The sequence below is a fragment of the Drosophila montana genome, unplaced genomic scaffold (assembly GCF_035044405.1).
Source record: "Drosophila montana isolate Dmon_TW-CO22-7 unplaced genomic scaffold, ASM3504440v1 contig_402_1, whole genome shotgun sequence".
Classification (NCBI taxonomy): domain Eukaryota; kingdom Metazoa; phylum Arthropoda; class Insecta; order Diptera; family Drosophilidae; genus Drosophila; species Drosophila montana.
The window spans coordinates 2,131,113-2,151,870 of NW_026998739.1; the positions used below are offsets into that span (position 1 = coordinate 2,131,113).

The window sequence follows — 20,758 nt, forward strand, 5'->3', positions numbered from 1 at the left end:
TTTGAAGCTAATTGAAACAAAAATTTGCCTGTGTGCATTTTTAAATAGATATTCAAAAGCTACTCCGTAGTATTTCGTTTTGCTATCGCTATCGCTCTCTCTTTGAACAGAGACGTAGCAGAGCCAGAGCCGAAAAATAAAAAAGCAATTGCTGTGCTCTGCTTGTAGCTTTGTCGCGTCATTGGCTAAACATAGCAATAGCAATAGCAAACAAGTAAGAAGTTCTAGTCGGGTGCTCCCGACTAGATGATACCCTGAACCCTCTTCTTCCAACACCAAATACAGTTCGCGCTACGCGCTCCCTTGCTTTAGCAGTAATAAAGATATACAAAAAAAAGTTCCCTTGGCAGGATTCGCCTCTACCCAACAGCCACACCAATACTTAAGTCTTAATGAGAAAAAACGAATTAAAATAGCAGCACAGAAAACAATACAATCGCAATTGCAATGCAGTTGATAGAAATCAAATAATACACGCATGAATGTGTGTGTACGTGTATACTGAAATTCTTGGAATTTGCGCTAGCTGCTGCTAACACGTGCGCACATAACTTTTGTGTTTCTTAACCGATCTTAACGAAATTTTCGGTAGCACATCTTATTGTACTATAAAATATTCGTGTATTCTTACAATGACAATTGCACTTAAATTGTGGCTTATAATGGCGGGAAGCACAAATTGGTATATTTACTTGATTTATAGCTATGAGGAAGTAGCGGGGAGGTGGGGATAGCTAGAAAATTAAAGATACTTGATATATATATACTATTCTAGAAGCTACATGTCATGTTTGGTGACTCTAGCTCTTATTATTTACTAAAATTGCGAACGCTGGTATAAATCTCGCAGGCAATCAAAAAAATTGCCACAAATGTTCGTAAGCTTGCGTGTAGATTTTTCAAAACTCTATCTTTGTATTTATTGACATCACAAAGGGCAACTACGGTGCACAGTTAAGCTTCCTTGATTTTATAAAATAAAACAATGTGTCGATAGTTATGTTAGCTATGTGAGTCTATACGAGCACAAGTCTGTCAATCAATCACTCAGTCAGACGGTCAGTCAATATTAGAAAATATCAGTAGAGATTATTATTTTATTATATTTTATTTTTTTTAGTATTAATCAATCTTTGTGTGCGTGTTTAATTGTGGGTACTATTGTTTTGTTTTCTAAGTAATTTTATTTTATTCCCAAAATACGCTTTCAGTAATGTTTGAAAAGGCGGGTGTATGTTCTGTCAGTTTTTGAATAATTCCGCATTGCGCGCTCTTCTTTTTGGTATTTTTTATACGCTTGGTAATTTGCGGGGGATTTTACTTACTTTAAGCAAACGGTCACACTGAACTCCTATCAAACGGACTCAACAGCTGTTATCTTGTTGTTCTGCTGCTGCTCAGGTGTTTTTGCTTTATTTATCTCTGATCAATGAGAATGAACATCGATCAGCTAAATGACGACTGCCTGTGCATTATATTGGAATACTTGACATTGCCAGACCAAATCGCAATGGCCCGGAGCTCGTTGCGGTATGAGGAGCTGCTCGCCGAAATTGTGTGGCGCAAGCCGCGTTACCGTGAGGTATCCATATCGGATGATATGCTGGCGCCACTGAACAAGGAGGATTATATATACTTTTTCGAGCTGACCAGCACACACATGGAGAAGCTGTACATCTGGAATGTGCATGACAAGGCGTTCGATTCGTATCTGGGACGGCATTTGATGCGTCCCGACCTGGACTTCTATCTGTGCCTTAACCTGAACAATCTGCGCGAGCTATGCGTCACCGATAATTACATGAACAACAGCATGATACAGAACTTAGCCAAGAGTTGTCCACACTTGCAAAGCCTGAGCGTGTCCAGCGCCTACATAACGGGCATGTTTATGGTTGGCCTGCAAAATCTACAGACGCTTGTGGCCCGGGAATGCTCCATCGAGGCCGAACACCTGACCGAGCTGCTGGCACAGCTGCAGCTGACCACACTGGACCTCACGTCCAATCGATACAATTTGGAGCAAACCATACTGGAAGCGCCCGCCGCTGGCCTGTTACGTTTGCAGCGTTTGGGCATCTCTGATGCACAGGACTGTGGCTTTCGCATCGCTGAGCAGCTGCCACAGCTGAAGGAGCTGGTTGTCAGCTATCATGGTGTTATGGCGAAGGTTTTGCATGATATGCTAGACACAACGCGGCAACTAGTCGAGTCCTCGGATACGAAATTCCCAAAGCGCCTGCAATCGATTATGTGCAATGTGGTCGATGTGGAAGTGGCCCTAGAGCAGATAACTGGCCTGGAGACGCGCTGTCCACGCGAATCTCCCAAGTTCTGTGAGATTTTAAAGATAATTTACAAATGCAAATAGGCCATCAAATGTTGCTACTCGGTAGCTATTTTTAGATCAATGCATTTGGCATTCTAATATTGGCATGAAGTGCATATATATGTACAGTGGAAGCTCGCTTAGGCGGTTATCTAAGGCTAAAGTTTTCTGCCCTCTGATGTGATTACATAAGTAGTAAAAAGACAACAAAACATACACTCAAATTTTACCAAGTTTTTACCAAAGTTCTTTAAGATAAATAAAAGACGAATATATAAAACTACTATTATGATAAAAAAACACAAGTAAGAAGTTCTAGTCGGGAGCTCCCGACTAGGGGATACCCTGAACCCTCTTCTTCCAACAGGCGATAGGTATAAAATGAAAGATACTTGATATATTTATACTATTCTATAAGCTACTTGTCAAGTTTGGTGATATTAGCTCTTATTATTTACCAAAATTGCTCAAAAAACAGGATTTCGATATCGATATCAAACTCGATCTGCGCGGGGACTACGAGGACCTTCAGCTAAAATTTCAGTCTCTAGCTCTTGTGGGTTCCGAGATTCTTGCGTTCATACATACGGACAGACGGATGGACGGACAGACGGACGGACGGACAGACAAACGGACATGGCTAGATCGACTCGACTGTTGATGCTGATCAAGAATATATATACTTTATGGGGTCGGAGATGCTTCCTTCTGCCTGTTAAATACATTTGCACAAATATATAATACCCTGTTTACCCATTTTCAATGGGTTCAGGGTATAAAAACAGCGATTCGATTGATTCAAGATATCTTGCTGCCATTTCGTATCCAGATTTGTTTGTTGTCCGCTAATTACATCTCTTACCAAAGAAATTATAAACACCCAGTTCACATTGGAATGCGGCGCTGAGTGACTTATTGTTTTTCGAAAAGCCACACGAACGTATGCAGATGGCATTTTATTGATGCTAGTCGCCAGTTTCCACCTGGTTAAGCAGGTCGATGCTTTGGAGCACGATTGGTGTTTAATATTTTTGCTGAGTTCGTTATATGTGTGTTTTATATGAAAGATATATTATCCAAGAAGTACAGTTTTTTTATTTTAAATTCAAGTTTTAAAATAAAAGTGCATGTTTTGTTATTATCTGCATTAGCTTAGGCTTTCGTAAAAATTACTAAAAGTTTCAAGATGACAGCTTTATAACTAAGAGACTAGTTTGCATAGAAATAGACAGACGGACAGGTTGAAAGACGGACTCGGTTGTTGATGCTAATATATACTTTAAGGAATATATCTCCTTCTATGAGTTCCACATTCCATGACAAAATTATTATACCCTCTACAAGGGTAAAAAAAAAACAAAATTGCAAATGTTTTGCTTCGATATTCAATGAAATTTCGTTGAAAGCATCGGCATGGAATCTATATTTTTCTGTTTCTAAAATTGTTATAAATATTTGTATAACGAGAACAGCAAATTCTTTTGGCTTATAGAACATTATGGCTAAAATATCTTGCTGCTTTTGATCAAGGTGTTTGCATATCCGGCATCTGTATACTCTAAAATCCCTACCCAATTCTTTGCTGGTTTCGCAGTGTTGGCTTCTGCCATTACACAATCGTAATGCTCAATATTTTGTTCATTAAACTATTCTAATTCTTCTATCACATTCACATTGTCCGCACATTAAAAATTACTGTCAATCATAAAATATATAAGCGAAACTGAGAAAACATTCTCATTTTTTAAGCATTTGTCGCTCTTTAGATAAGCATTGAGAGACATAGAGTCTGGATTCCGATTATGTTCTCGCGGCATTCGCCTTTACTCATTTCATCATCAGTGTTGTCTTTGTTTTATTCTCAACGCGATAAATATATAGCAAAAGTTTGTTAGTCTGTGAAAAAGTGAACAGTCAATGCTTAATGTATAAAAATTAGTATGTCCATTTATTAATATCCTTTTATGGGTAATTAAAGCAACATGCAATGTTAACAAGAAAATGTAAGCAATTCGTTGAAGTGAAAGAAAATTTCAAAGCTGTATAATAAGTGGACTCAAATATGAGAACAGTACGCCAGAGAAAATGCCAGTTACAAGCATGGCGGCGGCAAACATGCCAGCGGTTATTTGATATTTAACATTAACCGTCTGTGGTGCATACATCATGCCCAAGGAACTTAGATAGCCGGAGCTATATGACATAATAATCGCAATGATCCAATATAACCAATCGTTGGTAATAACAACTGGTAGAGTTCTAACAATGTCTCTCGGTGCATAATTACAGAAAATCAGTAAGGGTATAAAAACGACACGTAAAACTACAGGCACAACCAGAAATTTAGGTCCGGGCCATTGTATCCAGGAAGTGGTCAAGCTTCCCAGCATCGCGAACACATTGAACGTTAGGAAACAGGTTAGTTGTGTGAAATACTTTTCGCTAATTATAAAATCATCGGAACGCTTGATATCCGAGTGGACGGCTGGAAAAACAGCTAATGTAACAAAGAAGGTGAAAAATATATTAAAAAGCTGTGGCGAAGCTTTCTTAAATATTTGCCAGTACGGAACATTTAACTGGGTGTTCGACTCCGATTTCTTTTCGCTGCTCAACATTTCATAGTGCTTGAAGAATTTGTTTAAAGGCAGCGCGAAATACGTGTCAAAGCAAAAGAGTAAAATTAAAATTGCAGTTAAAAAGTAATATATAGCCGATGTACGCATCGAGGTGAAAAACGTAGCACACAACATAGACATAATGGTGGCAAAACATCCGCTTATATTTGATCCCAAAACTACAGCACCCGTATATTTGGGAGGTAAGGCCGCAACGAGTCCATAAATCGTGCTCTGATAGATTCCGTTGCACTGAAAATAGAAAATTGTAAAGTTTAAACAAAAATGAGAGTTGTTTTAATTGTGCTGAAGATTAAATACCCTGCATAGTGGAGCTTAATAGTCGGATGTTGCTCATTTATTACGATAATAGCTAATAACTGCTAAGATTGATGAAGATGTGTTGTTGATTAATAGCCTGATTTCATTATGCTCTAAAATGTTACATTCGCATTGTTGACAGTGGAATTAAGCTATAACATACGATTTTTTCATAGAAAAACTCTAATAGATATATGTTGGGCAGCGGTATAACGTTGTTTTTCTCAGACAGATCTATTCCAGTCGATCTGGATCGATTTAAAATAGATTGCTGAGACACAGACCGACTAATAATTTGTATTCTTTATGGAAATGAATATGTCGCCTCCTATGCGGTAAATTATAATATCCCCCGCACGTGCATGATTAATTTCAGGATTCATCCGGACTCACCATGTTTATAAGCACAATGGAAGACATTGTTGTCCAGAAAAATATGCCAGGCCACTATTTCGAAATAGATAAATATAAATGAGGTTTCCATAATAAGTAAAAGAACATGAGCTTACCTCGGAGGAGTCCACCATGGCGAGCACTACAGTTATTATCAGTATAACTAGTTCGAATAGAATGCTAAATACAATGCGGGTGGTCAGATCACCTCCAAAATTCATGAATATGTTGATCCAATTGAAGAGTACGTTCGGAATTTGTGAAGCGAAGCCCATATTCTGCATAAAGTTCCCCCTGTAATTTACCTCACTTTTAACTGTGTAGTTTTCACCCAACTTGAAATCCTCAAAATATGATTTCGCTGTAATAAACATATTCCAGGGCATTAGGGTGCCCAGCCCATGCAGCACAAAGATGAAGAAAACTAGCTTATATTTATCCTCTGGCGGCTGTAGGGTTGATACAAATTTTGACATCATGGAGCCAGATCCTTTCCCATTGGGGTCCGCTTTCATTTGGGACTCCCATGATGGATTCAGTTTCACTGGCCGCTTTTCATCAATGAAAGGCGACTCTTCACCTTTTCGGTTTGCCATTGCGCTTTTTCGGGTGGTTGCTTTGAAAGGCGGGCTCGGCTTTAATTAACTGTTAATTGTTAGGTTAGCAACAGGTTCCACGGGTTCCACGAGCTTCAAGCTGTTACCAAAACCTGGTCAGGTAATGTTTTAACTGATTATAGGCAAGAAAGGGCACTTCTAAAATCTTAGATAAAGATTGAACTCGATTATTTATAGAGTCTATGGAAAGATTAGTTGACAAGCGCGTGGGTAACCCAACACAGATAACATTTGCCAGGGTTTCAACAGATTCAGAACTTCGTCGGCTCGTTCCGACAGAGGACCATATTCTAGTTAATAAGAGCAAACAAGTAAAAATAAAATGTCAATTTTTTTTGTTATCATTCCGTATATTATCCTTATACCTATATGAAACTTGTACTTTTTCTTATCGAATTTCTTAAATTTCGTTTGGTACAAGAACTTCCTTTAGAGGGAACCATTTTTTATGTAGTACCAAAAATCGACGCTAAGTCACCGCCGCTAATTTAACGCACGTTCATTTTCTTTATATCGGAACTAAACAGTGTCGCCCATCGATATTTATTGATATTTTTGTAATCCTATCGAATCGTTTTTGTATGGGATTAAGTTGCAATGGCATCCATACAGTTGGGCGATTATATTGTTATTCAGCGTCAAAAGTACACGAAATTGCAAAAATTTGGCAGTCTTGATGCGACAGCCACATTGGGTAAGGAGCATCTGGAGCTGAAGTCGCTGCTGGATCAGCCGTATGGCTCCACGTTCAAGATGTGCGTCAAGGAGTCGAAGGTGGGCAAACGTGGCGCCCAGCGGCAGCACAGACTCGAGCTGTGCACCGAAAATGAATTGCGCAGCATACGGGATGTACTTAACATTTCCAGCAGTGGAGCCGACAATCGGGACATCAGCGACAATGGCGAGGCGCAGGCCCTCAAGTCAGCGGTATGTAGGGCTCAGGTTTACCTCGTGTTCTTTCAAAAAAAGAAGAGAAGAAAACAAACAACAACAACAGCAACATTCACTTGCAGGACATTGAGCAGCTGCGAGAGGAGTGCAACGAGTCCAGCAAGATAATTGAAAAGCTGGTGGAGAACTCGAAAACATTTCACACACGCACCGAGTACTCACAGGACAAATATCTGCTGAAGAAGGAGAAAAAGTACTTTGAGTTTGTCCAAATTCGCCAGCCCAGCATACGTCTAATGGCCGACATATTCCATCGACAGGATGCTGATAAGATAATGGGCATACGTGTGGATACGCTCTCCCAAATTATCTCATACTCGGGTGTCTCTGGCTTTGGCAGCTATTTGTTGTACGAGAGCGGCACAAATGGCCTCTTGCCAGCGGCCATGCTGAACTCCATGGGTGCCGGCACAGAGGCAACTCTTGTACACATGCATCCCGGCAATGTGCCACAAAAGCAAGCCCTGCTGGCCCTCAAATTGCCACTGGAACAGCAGCAGCGCTGCATCTCAGTTAATCTGTACTCGGTGCTGCGTGAGTTTTATCAGGGCGACAAGCCAGAGCCGAAAACAGAAGCTCTCACAGAAGCAAAGACAGCGGCGTCAAACAAGGAGACAGCGGAGCTAGTGTCTCCCACAGATGACAGCGATACCAACACGGAGGAGCAGAGCGACAACATTGAGCCCAGCTCCAAGAAGGTCAAATTGGATGAATCGTCAAACTGTAAGCAATCTATATCTAAGGCTGTTTGTCCTGAATAACTTAATTGATTGATCGTAAGAGGAAAATCTTTTACAGTAGTGAAAGAACCGTATTCAAAAATGCCCCCGCAAATATCGAAATTTTTTTCGAAAATGGGTGTATAAAACAATTTACTTACTCTTGTAATTTTGCCATCGAACGTATAAAGGACACAAGGGAACATCTCCAACCTGAAAATCAGACAATATAAATACTAAGTTAATTAACATGATCTCACATTCATAATCACCAATTCAGCAATTCAGCATCGACCAGGTTTGCCAGAGGGAGTCTGGGGACTGACCATGTTGCTAGCACCAAAAAAATGCGTTCGGCAAGCGTTCTAAAGCGCTGGAAAACTAACAAAATTTATTTATTTGCCAGCCAAAGCTAGAGCAGTGACTAACAACACATATGTATATACATATTTTGATGTTGTAATGCATGCATAATTCACACATACAAACATTTGTGCTTGCACGCCATTGGCTGAACAAGAACTTCTCTCGAGCACACACTGTCCAAAAACAAAAGTGAAATCAATCTATGTGTGCTATTTTCCTAACATTGTTATTGCACAAGATGCGCTTTGTGAAAATATTTGTTTTATTCTTAAATTTTCCTGAAAAATTTATCTATCTAGGGTAATGAATCATTAAAGGAAAGCATGCATTTCATGGATAAAGCAAAAAGACTTTGCGTCGATCGTAAGTTTAACGAAAACGAAGCGACGCAAATCACCATCGACCAGCTTTGCTAAAGGCAGGCTGGCGACTAACTTCGTTGCTCGTGCCAGCGCGACTTCGGCATTCGTCGCATGCAAATGTATGATCGTTACTCATCTTAGTGTTTACATTGTCTTTACTAATACATTAGAGCTATACCGAGAACTACAAAGAATCAAAATATTAGCATGTTCGCAATTGCAATTCTGCTCTACGGTATACCCTGCACCTTCTAGCCACAAAAAGAAAGATTGATCTGTATACAAGCAACTTGTATTATGTGGCATACGGACGGACAGACAGACAGACAAGCGGACATGGCATAATCGACTCGGCTTTTAATGCTTATCAATAATATATATATTTGGATATTCTTTCTTCTGCCTGTTATAATAAATGCGGCGTATTTTGCAATTTTGGAAAATCACTTGCGAACTGTGCGAAAAAAATTATTGGCTGGTTGTCAATCAAACGAATGATATATTTCAATTATCTTTTGATTTTTCTTAAAGCAAATAAATCTGGGCCGTTGCGCTGGCAACTGGAAAATAAACGCGCCGTTGCACTGATGAATGCAAAATTCGATAGCCTGGTGATGGCTGCCAAGGAGCATCCTTCGAATATATTGCAGGCATTGCTGCCGCTGCTGAAACCCTCGCGACCCATTGTAATCTTCAGCACGTGCAAGGAGCTGCTGCAGGAAACCTTTATGGAGCTGAAGACAACCGGCAAGGTGACCAACCTGCACGTGACCTCCAACTGGATGCGCATGTATCAAATACTGCCAAATCGCTCCCATCCCGAGGTCAACATGAGCGGCAACAGTGGCTACCTCTTAACGGGCTACACACTGAAATAACTAAAAATCAACTAAGGACCAGCTGGCAAGGATGACACCAGCAAAAAAAAATAGTTATTTAGTTAGTTAAACGACAACTAGGTAATATGCAGAAACAATTAACGACAATACAGTATAAGCTCGCTTAAGCGTACAGCTTGACAGCTTAAAGTTAAAGAAATAGTTTCCCATTTTGTATTCGAAATGGTTTGAATGTATTTCATATCATTCAATGATCAGAATCTATTTCAGATCCAAAGAGCTTCAAATGGTCGAATACAATTTGGCAAGATAAAAACTTTACGACTCCAAAGCTGTTTCCAGATTCCTTGCTTTTAATTTGCGTATATTTTTCATGAATTATTTTTGGACTAAATGAACCTCCCTCTACCTGCCGGATAAGCTACCGTTAAATTGAAAGCTGATCTGTGCGTATCATAGAATCATCCACTATACCACTTTTATTTACATTCAATGTCATTAACTTATCCTCTGTATAAATGCGATTTTTTGAAACAGACGGACGGGCGGACAGACATTGTTAGTTGGACTCTGTTGTTAACGCTCAGTAGTAACGGGTCGGAGATGCTTCCATTATACCCTTTTACCCATTTTCAATGGGTACACGTTATAAATGGAGAGATCCAGACAAGTCAGCTGTGCTTCGAAGAGAGCGCTGCTCACTGTATGCCAATAAATAGATGTCTAATTTTGGATAATATCATGCAATGTTTTATGAATACTATTTAGGTTTCGATATGTGTTCTTTTCTGTAGATCAGTTCAATGTGTTTGTTGGCGTGTGAATTTGGTTGTGTACGAGTATTTATTATGTATGAGCATTTGTTGTGTGTGTATTCGTTGTGTGTACGTTGTGTGTAGATACAGCGCTCCATTTGTCCCGTGCTCCGATTCAAATAGCCGGCACATTCTTTAGCACATAATAATGTCCGCATTCGCAGCGCTTGGGGTTGCCCTTCTCCAGCCACATCCACTTGGGTGCACGATCGCCCAGGCACAAGCAGCCCACGAGGCGACCATCAAATGCCGATGGTATGACCGTCGGATCATTCTCTCTGCCGGCGCCTCGCTTCATGGGTCTCTTCATGGCCCACGGATCGTTGCAGCCCGCCTGGCGTAGCATTAGCTCGCGCTTGAAGATGCCCGTGGCCAGCTCCATGTCATCGGTCAGCTCTATGGCAGTCAAAGCAGCTGCATTATGCCAGACCAAGATCTGCGCCTGTTTCTCACTCACCTTTCTTCAAGACCGGAGTTGTGGATATGGCACGCGTGCCGCCACCCTCCTTGACCCCAAAGATGCCGAGCATACGCTTCAAACCGAGCTGACGCAGCACTGCACCGAGCTTCCCCTCGCCGCGTTGCGTCAATTGCGAGACGAGACGCTTGGAAGCGAAAGGAGATTTGAGTAGTCGCGAGATGAAAGACGACATCTTGACTTTTCAAATTTGTTTTTAATATATTTTTTGAAAAGAAATATATACGTCTAGCTCAATATAGCATCCGTTTCCTTTGCAAAGATGAAAAGGAATGAGCTCCCACATGTAGAAATGCTCAAAAGCTATATATATATACAAATTGTAGGCCTACTAGGAGGATTATTTTAAATCTTCAGCTACAATTCTCAACTAGTTCCAGAACTAGAACGCCGAACTTTTCATAGTAGCCTTTTGGGGCGCGAGTGATCTCTATTGTGGGGCTTTGAAAATTCCAAACGAAAGGGTGAATTATTAGTGAAAAGCAACTGAATACAGCTATATTCCTTTTTCAGCTGATCTGCTTTTAAAATCTGCCTGATAATGCATGTGAGAAGTGGTTCAATCGACTTCCCTTAAACTTAATTGTAAAACTATAATTTAGAAATAAATAAGTGCGTTCTTCAGCGATTTTGATCCACGCTCTAGCCCGGAAAATAGGCGAAAAACGATCAGGAAACTTATTTTCAAAGCGCCATGTAAAACGTCATTTGAGATGCGACTGCGAAAATCCGCCTTTCCAAGTGAAATCGGGATGCCAAAGATTTTAGGTACATCGCTTGTCCTGGTCAGAGCCGGGGTACGCCTATTAGTCCTACATATCTTAGTGCAATTGAAATGGGTATTAACTTTTTTAAAGTAATTTATTTAAACCTTTTTTACACGCTTTTCCATTGCTGCAACTAACTCGACGAGCTCCAAATTAAAAATTATGTTAATAAAAACTGTACCGGGACGCGGCGCTTATTGCATTTGGTTTTGCATTTCTCTTCAATTCAATTTCTTTTGGATTGATGTTTGTTTATTTGGAAAGCTATTTTGTTGACTTTTAGCTTAATAGTTGGTTGTTTGTTTGTGTGTGTGTGTTTTGTCGTTTTTGTTATTAATTGGTTTATTTAATTAATTAATAATAACTTTAAACTGCTGCCTTCTCGACCAGCTTGAACCAGTGGCCGCACTCACAACGTTTCTGGTTGCCCTTCTGCAGCCACATCCACTGCACGTAGGTCTGATCCTCTTCGCCTGCGGGTTTGAAAATGCGTTGGGAAATTAGTTTTTCAATTGTTCTATTGCCATTTTCAGCCAGTCTACTCACAGATGCAGCCCACAATGCGGGCATCGAAGGCCGATGGAATCAAGTTGGGGTTCTCCTTGGTGCCAGCACCGCGCTTAAACACCTTCATGTCGAAGGGATTATCGTTGCCGGCCGCCTTCAGCAACAGCTCGCGCTTCTCAATGCCCGTGGCGTGCTCCAAGGGATCGTTCATCACTGCAGAAAGGAAAATGTTTATTAACTGATAAGCTCTGATAAGCGCGCAAATTATACCCTTGCAGATGGTATCACGTCAAGTGGGGGACACCATTCCGAGCTCATAAATTATATATACTCTCGAGCAGTACCAACGGCCGATTCGCTATAGTCAGGCTCAACTGTATCGCCCCTAACATATGTACAAAATCTTATAAACATCGGACTACTATATCATAGGCAGAATCGCTGGCCCGCGGCTAGGTGTTTCCTCTTGTTATGATAACAATCTATGTCAAAACCCCTTCACTGCACTGCGCCCCTGCTCGCGTTTACAGTTGCTGAATCAGCTGTGTGCGCATATTGGTTATATAAAAGCACACACAGCAAGCCTCTACTCCTTGCACACATTCACACTCACTGTCCAATTGCTGTTGTATTAGTTAGTGATTGGAAACTCCGCGAAGTGCGAATTACGCTGGCAAGCGTCACCTTTTGCTAAAACTCATAAAAACACAATTTTCACTGGGCGCAGCTATTACATAACCTCCCCCGCACACTTTTCACCATCTAAAATCTGGCTAAAACTTTGTTGCACTCAGAGCAGGCTCTATATTGCCTGCTTTATTTAGTATCCGCATTATGTAATACGGATTATGGAGGCGCCTTGGAAGCAACGGCTCGTCTGCCACACGCGCGGACAGGGCGGACGTGACGGCGAAGTTGCGCCGTTATGGGGCGCAATTCCTACTTACTTTTGCAGGTGCGAACGGAGTGGTATGTCACATTTTGGCGTGCGGCGGCACGCAGCGCCATGCGTCCACAGATTGATGCCATTATTGTTCGGTAAGCACAAAATTTGTTGGTCTTGGGAGCGTTGAACAGCCGAATTCTTTCGTAATTTTTCACAGCGAGACTCAGGGCAGGTGTTGGTTCATGAGTTGTGTACTTTAGCTCGGAACTGGTTCGATAATGCTGCACTATCGAACTATTTTGCCATAAAGTTCAACGAGCTGCGCAACTTTGAGCTAAGTGAAGTGGCTGCACGGCGTTGCCAGATATTTGGTAAAGGACAAATGCCGCCAAAATAGCTGTAATGTACCATAAATTAAATTGAGATGTAAATTTATTTAATTGGTGTTTGCAAAGCCTCATAATATGGATTTAAGTTTAAAAAAGTGTCAGAGTAATAAGTATTTGTTTGACAGAGCTATAATATAGCTTATAGTACTGCTTAAAAGAGTGCATGAGCTGCTGTTGCCCCGACAACCAAAAAGCGTACACAAAAATATTTATCAAAACAGAAAAATCAAATTATAAAAAGCGGAAACATGGCCAATAAGCCGACAATTTGCTTTGATATATCTAAAAATGAACGTTTTCAAATTACGGACAACTATAAGATGCTGCATCGCAAGCTGAAGGCGCATTGGAATGTGGAGCAGTAAGTGGAATTATCAGATATATTTAGTCGTAAAGTCCATATCTATTATTGCGATTCGCAGAAGCGATGTCGAGCTAAACCGGGAATGTTTAACGCGCTCAAAGATCTTTGTGCTGGCGGGACCACAAGATCGCTTCACCGAGGAGGAGTTCGATGTGCTCAAGGAGTACGTGGAACAGTCGGGCGGCAGCTTGTTGGTGCTGCTCGGCGAGGGCGGTGAACAGGAGTTCAATACCAATGTCAACTTCTTTCTGGAGCAATACGGCATCTACATCAACAACGACAACGTTGTGCGTCCGCATTACTACAAGAACTTCCATCCCAAAGAGTGCATTGTGGGCGGCGGCGTTGTCTGCGAGTCCATGTGGCGGCATCTGCTCAAGCTGGACATTGAGAAGGTGGACTACGATTTCAGCGATGAGAAGTACAAGATACACTTTCAGTATCCATACGGAGCTACCCTAAATGTCTCCGAGCCGGCTAATGTGCTGCTAACAACCGGACCCGTTGTCTACCCCTTCAATCGTCCACTGGCTGGTTACTTTAGCAATGCCAAGGGCGGCAAGATATTGGCCCTGGGCTCTGGCTATATATGGCATGATAAGTATCTGCAGGACAAGACCAACGATGCCATGCTGGAGTATATGCTGCAGCTGCTGGGCACTGCCGATATAAGCTATACGCATTTGGACTTTAATGATGTGGAGGTGCGTGACCTTTATACACCCTGCACCCATTGAAAGGGGTATCTTGATTTAGTTCAGATTTATGTAACAGGCAGCAGCACTTTTACGCTCGATCAGCATCAAGAGTTGAGAAGATTTAGCCGTGCCTCTGTCTGTCCTTCTGTCCGTCGAGCTATTTTACATCAGGCCTCACCCATTCACCCTCCGTTAAGGGAAAGAAGCAGAAATCTCCGACCTAATATAGTATATTCATGGCCAGCGTTAACAGGCGAGTTAATAAAGCCAGCTCGTCTGTTTCTATGCGGTAAGTAGCCTTTCCTTCTCTTTTTGTTTAGGCATATTTCTGAGGTTAAAGGAGATAAATACGCAACCTTATTAATTTATTTGCATACCTCCGCGTTTCTACTATTTCAATACCGTCTAATAAACTGAAAATGTCATGGAACGCGTAGTATAAATACAGATGTTTATTAAGAATAAATGTTGAATAGGATGAATAACAGACGTGTTTACAGAGTATCTCCTAGTCGGGCACAACCGACTAGAGCAACCTTAATATTTTACTACTTATTCCATTCTATTTCCAACAGCTTAACGACAACAAGCACTTCACGGATTTGGCTTTCCTGGCCGATATGCCCAAGGCCTGTCTGATCGACTCCATTGGCACGGAGATGCCCGCGGATTTTAAGCAAATGTTCGACATGTCCCTCTGCTCGCTGAGCAATCGTTTGCTGAAGGATGTGATCGATACGTACGAGCAGTTGCATGTGAATTACGAACCGTTGCGCATTATTAAGCCGCAATTTGAGATACCGCTGCCGGCGCTGCAATTGGCCACATTTCCGCCAATTTTCAGTGAGCCGCCCGCGCCGCCGCTGGAGCTGTTCGATCTGGATGAGACCTTCAGTCCGGCACGCACACAGCTAGCGCAAATAACCGGGCAGTGCCTGCAGGCGCTGCAGTCGAAGGAGTCGTCTCGGCGTGCGCCCAATCAGCGCGAGCTCGAGAACTATGTGAAGGAGTGTGCGCGCATCACGGCCATCATCAGGGAGCAGCAAGAGATGCCCGCCCGCGAAATACTCAACATTGTGGCGCGACAGATAACCAGCTATGCGCCCTATGCGGAGGACTAGACTCTAGCAGGTGATCCAATTACCACTAACAGCCAGCACTGCGCATTCCTTTCAAGCTTTTGCTTTTCTTTTCTTTTGCATATACTCTTGCGGCGGGTTAGTTATAAATGTGCCACGTAATGGACAACAGATATTTATAAGCAAATCCAGTATATATATACATATATATATATTCCTGTTCTAGTGTTCAAATCCAAGTCGTTATAGTAATGTTCGTCTGTCCGTTGCCTTCTTTGATTTGATTTAATTTGATATTTTTACAGTCAGTATTTGTCGTGGTCGGACTATAGCTGGGATAACTATAAGATATAGCTCCGATAGGAACAATCCGTCGAATCATCCGATTTTTATACATATCTACCAAAACTGGCAAATTGAAGCTTTATTATTAATTGGGACTTTATACTACATTTTGTAATGCTGTAAGATATATCTGCCATAGGAACGATCAGTCAAATTAACTGCATTTTAGAGATCTTATGAAACTTGGATATTTGTAGCTTTATCGTGTTTTTGACTTAATATTCAGGTCTTATCAACACTGGAACTCTGTAGGATATATCTGGTATAGGAGGATTGCTCCGAGGATTGGTCGAGCAGTCATATTTTTGTTTTATAAGATATTCCGATGAAACACACGCGCGTACTAGTATTCGATTTCTCTTAAAATATGTAGACAATTTTATAAGTATCAGAATAATATAAAAGTAAGTTTCTATAAGAACAACACTTTGTTAATCAAAAAATTCTAACAAAACTCAGCTTTTACTAGCATTTTTACGCTCATAATTTATAGACAATATTAAAACAACATCTGGGTACTAACTCATATATAGCTCACATAGGAAGAAACGATAAAGTTTAGTTTTAAAATATTTTGTTAGCTGGCTCGAGGTTTTCTTAAAAAAACTTCTTTTGTTTTTTGAGATATGCCAAACATCGATATGCCGACATCCCGACCAGATGGATATTCCGACTAAAATATGCACTATCTCCCTTAAGAATCAAACTACTATATCATATAGCTGCTATAGGAACAATCGATTAAAAATTAGTTCTCATGTGAACTACTTTTTTGTTTCTCAAGATATTTCACAGTAATTCAGCTTTCTATGCTGCTTATATATAAGCAATATCTTTTAGTAACGGGGTACTATATTATATGTTATTATATATTTGCAAGAGTATTCAATCTTCGGCAAACCGAATATAAATGTTCTTTCATATTTTATTTTTTTGTTCGCAAAATCAGCAAATTTAGCATTTTGTTTGAGGGTTTTTTGAGCAAATTGTAAACCAAGTCCGTTTTATGTAAACATGTTGGCGACTCGTATTCAAACATGGCCGGCGTTCTCCCGACTCCCGGCGCCCGACGCCCTAGCTCCGGCACCCTTGCTCCGACTCCCTTGCCAGCCGCCTCCCGCCGCCGAGTCTTGAGTTTGTTAAAACTTTGCTTCAATTACGCAGAAGGTGCAGAACATTTTGGTCCGTAACACAAAACCTGTGGGAAGTAAAGCTATATACTTACCAGATATATAACCAAAAATTGTTTACTGCAAATGCGCTCTTCACACAATTAATTATTTTTATTAATATTTTCCACAAATGAGCGAGTCCACGACACTTTGGGAGAGGGAGGGGAGTGGGGGGATTGATATTCCCTAGGGGCGGCAGCCTAGTTGCTCTCAGTTTTTAGGTGTCGACAATTTGTTTTCCTTTTAGGGGAGCGCATGCCGGCTGCTAATTGTGTTGTGGGGTCGCCCAGGCGGAGGGGGTGTGTGTGTGTGTGTGTGAAACCGCTAGTTAATGCTTGTCACAACAAATGCCTGTCATCAATCGCAGCTCCTCGATGCTCTGGGGAGCTGCGACACTCAAATAAAAAGCAACTGTTTGCCCGAGAATATCCTGTAAAAAAAAGAAAATCATTCCAACAACTGACGCTTGTAAATTTGATTCTAATTTTTATCACGAGAGTCGCATAAAAGGAACTCCCAGTCCAAATTCTCTGGAGCTTACGAGCAGCTGCAGCTGCAGCTGAAAGCATTTGCTGAACTTCACGTCCTTGTTCGAATTTCGTTTAAGACTAAGTTTTGTATGTTTAAAAATTAATGCAATTTTTTATATGCTTGCTGGGACTTTTTATACCCTTGTAGAGGGTATTATCTCCGAATCCATGAAGTATATATATGTATATTCTAGAAGAGCTTCAACAGCTGAGTTGATATAGCCATGTCCGTCTGTCCGTCTGATCTGCAATTAGAATCCTCTTGGCGAAAGCTGATCTATATCGGTCTGCTTTATCGTATAACTCTTAAAGGAACAATACAGTCGGGGAAATCAAGATTTTGTATAAAAATCTATTTCTTAATTTAAGATATTATGACTAGCAAATAAAGTTATCTTAGCGAATGTGTTCTCTATGTTCTTAAAATGGAAATGGATTGTTTTCCTTAGAGATATAGCATATGGTAGATGATTCTCTATATATCATTCGCATCGCTTGGGTGACTTGTCCGTTCTGTTTTATTCCGGTCCATTTTTCTACGTTTCTTTAGCTGCGTCCATGACCCACGAACCATTGCCAACTGCTGACCGCTCGGGTGGTCAATCGATCAATATTGAAAATTCCCACAAGCGTTTGCCGGACACCATGCTCTGTTCCATGTGGTGGCCATTTTGTTGACCACCAAATGTTGTTGTTCCTCTAGACGGGTAGCACTATGGGGGCACGAGGTGTGCGTGTGTGTGGGGGCAATAAGCTGCAAGTAAAAAAGTAAAAAGAGGTTATATTGAAATACGATCTGAGGCAAGTAGGAAGTTACCTTGAGTGCATTTCTATATATTGACAGTGACAATGCTGTCCAAGAGAACGTTGTCGTCGTTGTTGTTCTTGTTGTTGTTGTTGTCTTTGGTTGTTCATTCATGGTTTCAGTCGGGCAAACAGGTTCACAGGCTCAACAGAAGCCGCACAAGTTTTTCCTCAGCCTTCTCCATATGCTGTCGCTTCTTTCACTTTAACGAAAGCAAAAAAAAAAAAGTAAAATAAAAATAATTCCAAATGCAACTCGCAGACCATTTCCCAAAGTCTGAACAAACTCACAACAGCTGTGTTTGTTGTTGTTGCTGCTGTTGCCTTTGCACTTCCGCCCCGGCTCAGCTCTGGGCCCCTACCCCCGCCCCTGCCCCTGTCTGGCCGTGCAAATATCATCAAAAGTCAAGAGGTTTGTTTGACTTTTAGTGGCATCCTTTTAGCAGCTGTGATTGCTCACTGTCTCAGCCTGGCCAGCTAATACACTTACTTGAAATGAAAAAAAATGTGTCGCACATTTGTCACCTGTGCTGAAAATTCCGGGAAAACCCTCATGAAAAGCGTGCCTTGGCGGTGGTCGCTGCCCCGCCCCGCCCAGCACATTGATGCGGGTCGCTGGCGAACATCGTTTTAATTAAATTACACCACCGAAACGTGCGACATCACAATAATTTTCATTGTCAAAAAATGGGCATCATAAAAAACAACACGTCTGCATTGTATACCCCACAGATACAACAACAGCAACAACAACAACTACCATGGCAAGCAACAACAAGCTGTGGAAGCAAAAGAGCTAGAGGAAGACAGACACACACACGCTAACACTTGGAAAGAATGTAACAATCAATTAACAGGTAAGCGGTCTAGAGCTGCAGCAGCATCCAGCTTAAATATTTCATTTAACCCTTATGCGTTCTTTGGGGTATCAATTTGAGATATGCACAAAATATGTCAACAATCAAATCAATTCTTTATTCTATTCCATCAACTACTAGTCCTATAAAATCCGTTTAAATAAACCAATATTCATAGCAAATGAAGAATCTTTAGTTTCTACAGTACCTGAGTTCTATGTATTTCGTAAAGTGTTAGACCTTTTTTCACAAAGATTAGAACAGTTTGTTTAAGACGGAACAATGAAAAAATTATATTATGTTGGATTCTCCAGGAGTCGAAACACTATTAGCATTAGCAAACCATTAGATTCAAATTCAGTTTATCAAAATTTAGTTTATCTAATCTAAACATTTTTTTAATACTCAATCTTAGTTATAACTTACATAACAAGAGGTTACTTTCCTGATGAATTTAGTTTCTCAAATCCTACGACTTGGTCTAAGAGCTTGTAATATAAATTATGGATATATCCATTAGCTTTTAGGAATCGTCGTTTCTTAAAATTGCTTATGAGATTCTTAAGCAATACTCAAAAACGAAGGCTCTTCTCTGAAAAGAAAAACCTAAAAATATATCAGCTTTTACAAATTTATAAGTAAACCTCACAATTGATAACTTTCACTGAGCTGAATCCAAAAAAAATTAATTTCGTTGCCTAGTGTTGATTGACTGACGCAGTCAATCAATCAATCAATCGGTCGATCAAATTATTGTTTATTTAGTAAATAGATGAGGCTTAAAAGTTGTAAATTTATTTTAAATCTAGAAATGTTCGAATATATATATTTCAGCACTTCAATTATATATTAGACTTCTGTCTACACCCCCTTGCCCACACAAGGGTTAACCCTCAAGGCGTCGATCCAAGTCTCGCTTGGCACGCTTCGTTGTCAACTTTGGGCTGTTGTTGTTGTTTTAGTTTTGGTTGTCTCTGGGAACATTGGAACCCCATTATTGAAATAGAAAGCTTGTCTTTTATGCTATTGTCATTGCTATTAATTTGTCATAGGGCCGCGTTGTACAACAGGCTCTAATGATGCATGTAAATGCAAAACAAATCACATGCCCCGGCCAGTATAAACCCCGCAGCCAAGTTCCAAGCAGGCAGCTAAACTGCAACATTTGGAGAAAAAAAATTTAAAGCGCGTGTACAATTTAAAATGAAATAAAATCAGACTGTGGCAGCTTTCGAAATTTTATGAGCATGTTGCGCTTATTAGCCGCACTGCGAGAAATGGCGACAGGCCACAACAGCAACAACAACAGCAACAGCAACAACAACAGCAACAACAACAAATGAACAACAACAAGCACGACATGCATTTCCACGGCTAATTTTTCACGCACGCTCCAAGCCCGTCTGCCCCTCCTTCGATGGCAACAGCGACAGCGAGCGACAGCTCCTGGCCAGGCTTCAGCTTGGTGTATGCCCTTCAAAATGCTTGAAAAGGGGTATAATGACATTTTGACATTGTTTGACAAACAATGCTTTAAGTTATAGAGTAACTG

General features: G+C 40.9%; 6 protein-coding genes across 7 annotated transcripts in view; 3 read left to right on the forward strand and 3 right to left on the reverse strand.

The window, feature by feature from the left end:
• The first annotated feature begins 1,348 nt into the window (after nucleotides 1–1,348).
• On the forward strand, nucleotides 1,349–2,609 carry LOC135439166 (uncharacterized). The gene has a single exon (XM_064697816.1). The coding sequence runs from the start codon at nucleotides 1,430–1,432 to the stop codon at nucleotides 2,369–2,371; it is 942 nt and encodes a 313-aa protein (XP_064553886.1). The 5' UTR covers nucleotides 1,349–1,429; the 3' UTR covers nucleotides 2,372–2,609.
• A 1,641-nt stretch (nucleotides 2,610–4,250) lies between these two features.
• Nucleotides 4,251–6,779, reverse strand: Ent2 (Equilibrative nucleoside transporter 2). Its single transcript, XM_064698261.1, has 4 exons — nucleotides 6,644–6,779; nucleotides 5,778–6,568; nucleotides 5,662–5,715; nucleotides 4,251–5,199 (listed from the first exon to the last, which is right to left on the reverse strand). Exons 2-4 carry the CDS (start codon nucleotides 6,255–6,257, stop codon nucleotides 4,363–4,365), a joined length of 1,371 nt encoding a protein of 456 aa, XP_064554331.1. The 5' UTR covers nucleotides 6,258–6,568; nucleotides 6,644–6,779; the 3' UTR covers nucleotides 4,251–4,362.
• A 70-nt stretch (nucleotides 6,780–6,849) lies between these two features.
• Nucleotides 6,850–9,714, forward strand: Trmt6 (tRNA methyltransferase 6 non-catalytic subunit). Its single transcript, XM_064698266.1, has 3 exons — nucleotides 6,850–7,205; nucleotides 7,292–7,952; nucleotides 9,208–9,714. Exons 1-3 carry the CDS (start codon nucleotides 6,876–6,878, stop codon nucleotides 9,552–9,554), a joined length of 1,338 nt encoding a protein of 445 aa, XP_064554336.1. The 5' UTR covers nucleotides 6,850–6,875; the 3' UTR covers nucleotides 9,555–9,714.
• Nucleotides 9,715–10,242: 528 nt separating this feature from the next.
• Nucleotides 10,243–11,082, reverse strand: LOC135439509 (cytochrome c oxidase subunit 5B, mitochondrial). Its single transcript, XM_064698264.1, has 2 exons — nucleotides 10,788–11,082; nucleotides 10,243–10,726 (listed from the first exon to the last, which is right to left on the reverse strand). Exons 1-2 carry the CDS (start codon nucleotides 10,981–10,983, stop codon nucleotides 10,446–10,448), a joined length of 477 nt encoding a protein of 158 aa, XP_064554334.1. The 5' UTR covers nucleotides 10,984–11,082; the 3' UTR covers nucleotides 10,243–10,445.
• A 568-nt stretch (nucleotides 11,083–11,650) lies between these two features.
• LOC135439510 (cytochrome c oxidase subunit 5B, mitochondrial) lies at nucleotides 11,651–13,214 on the reverse strand. The gene is made up of 3 exons (XM_064698265.1): nucleotides 13,030–13,214; nucleotides 12,122–12,295; nucleotides 11,651–12,048 (listed from the first exon to the last, which is right to left on the reverse strand). The coding sequence occupies exons 1-3, from the start codon at nucleotides 13,109–13,111 to the stop codon at nucleotides 11,942–11,944; spliced, it is 363 nt and encodes a 120-aa protein (XP_064554335.1). The 5' UTR covers nucleotides 13,112–13,214; the 3' UTR covers nucleotides 11,651–11,941.
• The window catches only part of IFT52 (intraflagellar transport 52), a 45,650-nt gene continuing 38,102 nt past the window's right edge, over nucleotides 13,211–20,758 (forward strand). The window contains exons 1-4 of one of the 2 annotated variants that reach the window (XM_064698262.1): nucleotides 13,212–13,718; nucleotides 13,780–14,425; nucleotides 14,995–15,550; nucleotides 19,082–19,206. In XM_064698262.1, coding sequence (XP_064554332.1) covers nucleotides 13,606–13,718; nucleotides 13,780–14,425; nucleotides 14,995–15,540 — 1,305 coding nt within the window. In that variant the 5' untranslated portion in view covers nucleotides 13,212–13,605 and the 3' untranslated portion in view covers nucleotides 15,541–15,550; nucleotides 19,082–19,206. Of the gene's footprint in view, nucleotides 13,719–13,779; nucleotides 14,426–14,994; nucleotides 15,551–19,081; nucleotides 19,207–20,758 lie in introns of both variants that reach the window. The other variant, XM_064698263.1, reaches the window with a different exon arrangement.